Source organism: Pinus tabuliformis, chromosome 1_1 (assembly GCF_031772625.1).
Source record: "Pinus tabuliformis cultivar Carrire ecotype Pingquan chromosome 1_1, CPIR1, whole genome shotgun sequence".
Taxonomy (NCBI): Eukaryota; Viridiplantae; Streptophyta; class Pinopsida; order Pinales; family Pinaceae; genus Pinus; species Pinus tabuliformis.
Window position 1 is genome coordinate 21,641,196 of NC_142297.1, and position 8,623 is coordinate 21,649,818.

The 8,623-nt window shown below is 35.3% G+C and overlaps 1 protein-coding gene across 1 annotated transcript; it reads right to left on the reverse strand.

Moving 5' to 3' along the window:
- Positions 1-470: 470 nt before the first annotated feature.
- LOC149211413 (toll/interleukin-1 receptor-like protein) lies at positions 471-2,397 on the reverse strand. The gene is made up of 2 exons (XM_089390434.1): positions 1,291-2,397; positions 471-1,198 (listed from the first exon to the last, which is right to left on the reverse strand). The coding sequence occupies exons 1-2, from the start codon at positions 1,872-1,874 to the stop codon at positions 901-903; spliced, it is 882 nt and encodes a 293-aa protein (XP_089246560.1). The 5' UTR covers positions 1,875-2,397; the 3' UTR covers positions 471-900.
- Positions 2,398-8,623: the final 6,226 nt, after the last annotated feature.

An 8,623-nucleotide genomic window follows, 5' to 3' on the forward strand; every position in this document is an offset into this window, starting at 1 on the left:
AGTTTGTCGGGGGCATCTCCGAAAATGTTGGCTACCTCTGTTTTGTTTCCTTCTAACGGTAATGTTCCCAGCAGAGGATGGGCTAATGACCGGGGAAGATGTGCCTGGTGGTTTGTGGATAGTGAGTGAATGTAGGTTAGATGGCAAGTTAAAAGGCAAGTGCATATTGGCTAATTTCTTTAAAATCGAAGTATACATATGCTACAACCTCTAGGACATGTGTGTTAAAAGCTATGGCATTCTGCCAATCCAGGATATAAACAGTTAAACATAGAAACTTGCAAAGTATCAATGATTTCAACAGCTTTTATTGCATTTACTTGGATATCAAGTAATTATTAAATGTCTTATCTACCAAAGTAATGTTTCCTTTGATTTTTTCTCTATATCGATATTGTGCCTGTGTATATACTCATGTGTATATGTGATACTTCCAGCTCTTAAAAAAATTATATAATTGAAAAAATCTTTGTTGCTAAAAATTTAAAGCCAAACTGTATAATGTACTCATCCCCATGGTCAAAAATTTGTAACCACTTCACATACCTGAACATTACAAATTCAAGAATAAAACCCACACCCTGACCAATTAATTTTGCTGCATTATTACTTCCAGGCCAAAGGCCCCAGCCCATGGCTAGATGATATGGAGAAAATGTCAGAGGATAGCAGGATGGCATATTGGGGTCATTTCAGAATCTGGCTTCTAATGGTATTAGGAATAACAAATTACATGGCTATGAAGGAGGGGAACGTCTCTCTACTTTCACCACAGACATTTCCCTATTCAATCAACACAAAAAGGATGCTGATAATACAGACTCACCCAAAACCATTAATTTGACCCACTTCACAATATTAGGACTGTTGCCGGAGTTTGCCTTTTTAATGCAAATTAATTCAGCCGTTTACGATTTTAAGAAACTGTATAGTGAACGTGATAAAGAAAATGAAAAAAAATACGAAAACCGCTACCACAAGAAATATTTTACAAGATATGCATACTCCAAGCAGCCAGGGGATCCACTGCAACAGAACCTGAAATTTTCCACTCTGCCGCCCGAGTAGGGGCATACTTTCAGAATCTTTAGCCGCTGCATCCAAACTTTCAGGATCATTCGCCGTTACATCCAAAGTTCTTTTTTTCACTTTCTTCACCACGCGTTCAACTACTTTATCGAGCAGTTCCCCTTCGTCACTGATAAAACAAATAAAATTAGTAACCAACGTTTATCTATGTATCCAACACTAAAATAGAATAGACATAGGCAGGGAAGTATAAGTTCTCACGTATAATTTGCATCAAATTCGAATCCACTTATTTCAGCAGCACGAGAAAGAGCCTTTCTCCACTTTTGAATCGTTGCTGGGTCGTGTCGCGGCTTCTCCTCATGAGTTTGAGCATCATATGTTTTCTTGTCTTCCAGTTTCTGCAGGTCCTGAGCGTAAACTCCACCTTTGGCCTGCGTGCAGCGAAGCTGAGCAGGCTTCACATGATAAAATACCGGAATTATCGACGCCCCTGACTCGAACATTTGGACGAGCTCGTCCAAACACCATTTAGATTCGGCATATCTCGGAGAAAATATACCCACATGGACGGATGCAGTTCGAATTGCTCTTTGTATTTGCAAAGTAAGATTCAGTCCCTCTTGCAATTCCGGTTTGTCCAGAAATACTCGAAGCCCTCGTTGAAGAAGGCGTCTGTAAAGATGACTCGCAAAGGTATTCTTCACATCTGGACCGCGGTGATTGATGAAGACATCATACCCGCAAGAGTCATCCTCCAGAGACGTAGCGGCGGAGGTGAAGGTGGAGGCGGATGGAGCAGGGGGTGTGGATATGGATTGCAGTTCAATTTCTGGGTCTGCCATTGAAGAGTATATTTAAGGCACTACAGATTTTCGATTGGCCTTCTTTCTCTACGTCGAAGTCAGCCCTGTGCCTTTGGTACTACCCTTCTCTGATAAAAATAGATTGCTTTGCAAAGCGACCGTGCTTCAGATATTTAGGCTCTGTTAATCATCAATTCAGCTAGGAAAATACATGGAAAATTCATTTAACGCGTAACAACATTTTCTATGTTCCTAACTATGTCCGTGTGGGGACTATGGAAAGTTCTTTCTCTACCTGGAAGTCAGCACTGTGCCTTTGCAAAGCACCGTGCTTCTAGATATTTAGGCTCTGTTAACAAAAATTAGATTGGTTGGTAAAATGGAGTGGCTAGGCATTTTTGGTCATTTGAGATAAGCTTCAAAGAGTAGTTTCAAGGGATAGGCTCTGCTATCTAGTCTTTTACTAAATCATAAATGTCGGCGTTCAATATACTATTGATGTTACCGTGGTAAGACTAAATCATAAATGTCGGCGTTCAATATACTGTTACCGTGGTAACAATTAAATGTAAAGCTTGGATCTAGTCTGGAATTTCAAATCTTTTATCTGTTAAATGGAAATTTGTTGACGTTTTTGTATTTTTCATGTCTTTCTATGCAGATTTGTGAATGTCAACCTTCCCTTATCTCGAAACTCTTTTTCAACTACTTTTGCAGCTCAATTTTCATTAATCTTCCTCTAAAAGTGCCTTGTTTTTCCCAAATTAGCATAAACATGTTAATTGTTGCAATTTTATTGCATGGTAATATCTTTTGTTTAATTCTCTCTCTTTCTGATCATATAGTCTTTTATTTTCAACTTAAAAGAACAAGTTATTTCATTCTCAATTTTATTTTATGTTATAAAATATTTGACATTAAAAATTATTTCAATTTACAAAGTAGATTTAAGGATATAGATTTTGTTATTCATATGATAACTTTCTATTTATATAATGAAAAATAATTAGACCTTAATTCCATTAACTTTTATATCTTTAAAGTTTATATGATTTTAATTTAGTATATGTGTCTGTGAGAGAGAATTGATAAGGAAAAAAACTACTAAGGCTCATACTTAATGCTTTTAACTAAAAGATTTATAATAATAAGATATCCATAATTTATTTTCATTCTTACTCATACAAAACATTATAAATTCTTCAGAGTTCTGAAAATATAAGCAAAACAACTAATCCTTACTTCTTATTTAAGAGTTATGTGTTATAATTATATTAAATTGAACTTCAATTTCATTTAATCATTAAAACAATTAATTCATAAAACAACCCAAAATATATTATAACTAATTAAATCAACATTAAACCTAAAAAACAATTAAATTATTTTTAAAAATCCACCAAAAAATAGAATTAAATTATTTTAAAAAATACACAATAGCATTTTGATTTTTTATTTATTTATTTTTAAATAAGAAAAGCCTCCAACTCAAGTGCATACCACTAGCTAAAACAACTAATTTTTTAGTAACCTCAAACCATGTACATTCATAAAACTCATAAAACTAGCCGCCTCAATCAAACGTACAACCTCAACAATCACATTGGGAGTAAGTCTTAGCATTTCTTTAACAAGTCAAAAACACTTCAAAATACTTCAGTGCTCTACTGCACTGATAGCAACAATGTAAACTATAGACATTTTAAACCCACGTACAACCTCAACAATCACTTTGGGAGTAAGTCCTAGCATTTCTTTAACAAGTCAAAAACACCTCAAAATACTTCAGTGCTTTACTTCACTCATAGAAACGATGTAAACTATAGAAATTTTAAACCTTGGTTGGGCATGCGAGTGGGATCAAGATGGCCTCTCAACTCTTGAGGAAGTGTGAAGTGCATAGATACGCTTATGTCAATAAATTTAAAGTTTTGGGTGCATTCAGTACTATTAGTATGAATGCTATCTCAATCCATTTAAATGAAAATATGTGAAGTTTCAAAATGAATATGACAAGTTCACACAAATAAATAACATATCAAATTTGGAATTTGATATATGCAATCAATCATATTATTATATAATAATCATTTTAAAAACTTATAATCATATGGTGTCTTCTTAAAAGATTATTCCAGAAAGTTTTTAGTTGAGACAACAATTTGGTTATTAGGATTGTACAAAGTTTGAACCCTTAACCAATTTAGTTATAAACACACAAATTCTAACTAGAAATAATTATGGGTGTTATACGACATTGCATTATACAACAAATTGACGTGAATTATATAGATAAAAGTCAATTGCATTCGGTTTCCAAAAATAAAAATATTTTACCAAAATTTTTATGAGTAATCCCAGTTATAGAGCTTGAGAGTGCAGAACAGTTGTTGGAAACCTGAATTCCCAGTTATAAATATTCAATGCAATTATGCTTTATGGCGGAGTTGTGGATTTAATACGGGCACGCCAGAGAGATTGAGAGTGCAGCGAACTACTTATATTTAAACTTTTGTATTTAAACTTATGCTAAGTGGAAAATCCCTTAAATGGTATTGACATTATAATTTTTGACAGTTTAAATTTAAAATCAGATGTCATTATGACGGGTTGCAGATATTAAAGAGACGTTATATCTGAGCAGTTAAATTTTTATCTTGCCGTCAAATACGTTTTGAAACCCAAAATACGTATTGTGTTCAAAATACATCTTACACAAGAAGTCAAATGCCAAGCCTGCTTGGATCTATCTGATAATGGGTAATTCATTTTTAAATATATAACAATTAATAATAAAAATATCAGTGATCGTCTTCCACACGCTATCCCGCTTCGAAGTTCCAATCTTGTACTTTGTACTCTGCGCCACGTGTATATTGCTTGGCCATTCACAATAAGATTCTCAAGCCCCACACAAGATCATATCCCATGTCCACACGAAATATAAAGTTTTTGATTTAAAATCTAATTTAAATTAAACTAATTTGGCCCATTTGATTAATCATATCAACAAAACTAACTTAAATAAAACATACCATGATATCACATGAAAATGGAGCCTAGAGTCTTTGACATTTAGACTCTAACGATATAATTTTCTAAATCCAATCAACCAAATTGGCCCAATTATACCGTAGTGTCATGGCTGGGGAAAAATGTTGCGTCATGAAGGAGAGAGTTATTATCCCTATTGGACTGACCATTACATTAGTTTAGTTAAATATGTAAAATATTTTACAATTTAACATAGTATAAATTTAGTTTTTTTGGGTTAATTTTACCAAAAAAAAAAATTATTGTTATTTATTTTTTATATTATTAAATGTAAATTTAAACATATTATTGGAACATATTTTTGTAAAAAGTGTAATATTAAATGATTTTTTTATTACAATTTTTTATTTTATTTATTTTTAATTTTTTTTTAATCAAAATTTTATAGAGATTTTTAAAATCTTGAGTGTAAATTGTTAAATCAGTATATTTACATAATTCTAGTGCTCTAGAAATTTTTTAAAGCGTTAAATTCATTTATACATTCAAAAATATATTTTATACAACAAAAAACTCTAAAAATTGTATTCCCAAATTTTAAGAAATTAGATGAAAAGACTCATTCCTCTCTAAATTAGACTAAACTATATTTTCTTTTTAATACCTATCCTCCTTACTATCATATAATCACAATCTCTAACTAATTATAACTTGAAATTATGGCAAGACATTTACTGGCTGTGGTGATCCCTTGCATCCATGATATATATATTGGAATACAGCTAACTAATTGAATTAGAAAGGAGAGATTGCTAAGTTATGCGAACAATCACCATTTCATGATACGTGAAAGAGGAAGAAAATTGTATCAGGCCTTTTATGAATTAATACAAGTTTATTATGGGTGTGAAAAATCTCTATTCTCAGAAATTTTATTAGCTTCCTTGTGTTAAAGATCCTGTGGTGAGAGAAACAGAGCATTGCCTCTGTGTTGAGTTTTATTTGTGTGTTTTTGGGATTTTATCAGAAAAATCCCCAACACCAAAATGTATCTGACATTGGTGACGCATGCCATAATCCATTCAGCTGCATTGGGCCTTATACCAATTTTGTGTAGAACCATGCGCAAATATCCCCAATCTAAGCAATCATATGCCTTTTTGAGATCAATCTTCATAACTGCAACATTCATCTTTTTACTTGAATAGTGTGCAGGCACTCCTGAGCTATGGCCACGACATCATGAATTTGTCTGTTCTGGAGGAAGCCATATTGTTTCGGGGATATATATTTTGATAACGTTTCCTTCATCCTCATGGTGATGGTCTTAGAAATAATCTTATAAATAAGATCGCAGAGAGAAATGGAGCGAAAATCAGCAAATGTGGCCGTCGTTTCCTTCCTAGGGATGAGGGCAATGTAAGTAGAATTAATATGTGGATGTATATACCCCTTAATTCTTGTCTCTTCCACCATGTTTAGAAGGTCCTCCTGGAAAATGTCATAGAAATGAACAAAATGTTCAACTGTCCAGCCATCCGGTCCCGGGCTTTTGTCACCCTTCAACGTTTTTATAACCTAAAACAGTTCCTACACCATGACAAGGTTGTACAACTCCTCATTTGCCACTTCCTCAAACATCATAGGGTATTCACTTACCCCCAGACTTGTGCCTCCTCGCTATCAAGTTCCTTGCGCCTATAGGCATGTTCAAAGTGTGTGACTGCAAGATTAGTGATCTCCTGTTGCGAGCGATAACAATTCCCTTCAGCATCTGCTATCTCCCAAATGGGATTCACCTTCCTTATGTGGTTGGCATAACGATGGAAGAACTTAGTGTTCTTGTCCCCCCTCCCAAATCCATATAGCGCGGCTCTTTAAGTGCCATGTGATTTCCTTATGCTGAAGGATCTTCTTCTTCTTCATCTCAAGTGCGCGAATTTGTTCCCGCACCTCAGTAGACGGGGAGTGTGTTGCCATATGATCATGTAGAGGCACGAGGGCCTTTTCTATATTTACCAGCTCCTGTCTCTATAGTGTCTCCTTCTTTTGTTCCCATCTCTTAACCACTACTTTTAATACACGTAGCCTGTGTAAGATGTCCTCCATGGGGGATAGACCAATAGTTCTGTCTTCAGACCAGTGTGCACGGACAAGGTCCTCAAATTCAGGGTCTTCCAGCCATACCCTGTTAAATTTAAATGGCATACCAAATCTCATATCCCCATGTCGCCATGAGAGAATAATTGGCCAGTGGTCTGATATATAATTATTGACAATACAGGATTGCACATTGCCGAGTTTTTCCACCATTTGTTCATGTAAAAGGAAACGATCCAATCTCTTTGCTATGTAGTTCATTCCATCCCTACCATTGTCCCAGGTAGGTGCACTCTTATATGGGCAGATGTCAACCAAATTGTGTTCAAAGATAATATCTTTGAGTTTTTGCGCCATTTGATCAATACTTCGGGAATGGCCCCACACTTCATCTAGCCCAGTAGTGCAATTTAGGTCTCCAGCCAGTATCAGAGAAATCAAATGTAAAATTCCAGATGTTTCTATGTTATTCCAAAAACCATGGGCGTATACATTGAGAATATGAGTCCTCCCCGAGAGGCCTCTAATGCTTCCGGCCAAGAAAATACTCGTTGAACAAGAAAAAGCCTTCATCTTAGCCCAGCGGGGATCCCATAAGGCAGCCAAACCCCCTGACCTTCCAGTAGCATCAGTAGCTACCATATACCAAGTAGGGAGCATCCGCCTAAAGTAGTCGATAGATTGAGAAGCCGAGTGCATAGTTTCTTGTATGAGGATAATAATAAGACAAGAAGAAAGGAAAAGCTCCTTGAGGGCGAGGAATTTAGGAAGGGCCCCCAATCCCCGAATGTCATAGAAAGAATGGAATTCATGAAGGGCATGAGGCCGGCATGGTTGTTCTAAGGGCTCGAGGAGAGATGGGGGATGAAATAGGAATATTAATGAGAGAAGGAGAATTTGTCATAGTAGTATTAGTATTAGTTTGTCGGGGGCATCTCCGAAAATGTTGGCTACCTCTGTTTTGTTTCCTTCTAACGGTAATGTTCCCAGCAGAGGATGGGCTAATGACCGGAGAAGATGTGCCTAGGGTTTGTGGATAGTGAGTGAATGTAGGTTAGATGGCAAGTTAGAAGGCAAGTGGATATTTTTTGAGAGGAAAAAATTGCATATTGGCTAATTTCTTTAAAATCGAAGTATACATATGCTACAACCTCTAGGACATGTGTGTTAAAAGCTATCGCATTCTGCCAATCCAGGATATAAACAGTTAAACATAGAAACTTGCAAAGTATCAATGATTTCAACAGCTTTTATTGCATTTACTTGGATATCAAGTAATTATTAAATGTCTTATCTACCAAAGTAATGTTTCCTTTGATTTTTTTGTATATCGATATTGTGCCTGTGTATATACTCATGTGTATATGTGATACTTCCAGCTCTTAAAAAAATTATATAATTGAAAAAATCTTTGTTGCTAAAAATTTAAAGCCAAACTGTATAATGTACTCGTCCCCATGGTCAAAAATTTGTAACCACTTCACATACCTGAACATTACAAATTCAAGAATAAAACCCACACCCTGACCAATTAATTTTGCTGCATTATTACTTCCAGGCCAAAGGCCCCAGCCCATGGCTAGATGATATGGAGAAAATGTCAGAGGATAGCAGGATGGCATATTGGGGTCATTTCAGAATCTGGATTCTAATGGTATTAGGAATAACAAATTACATGGCTATGAACGAGGGGA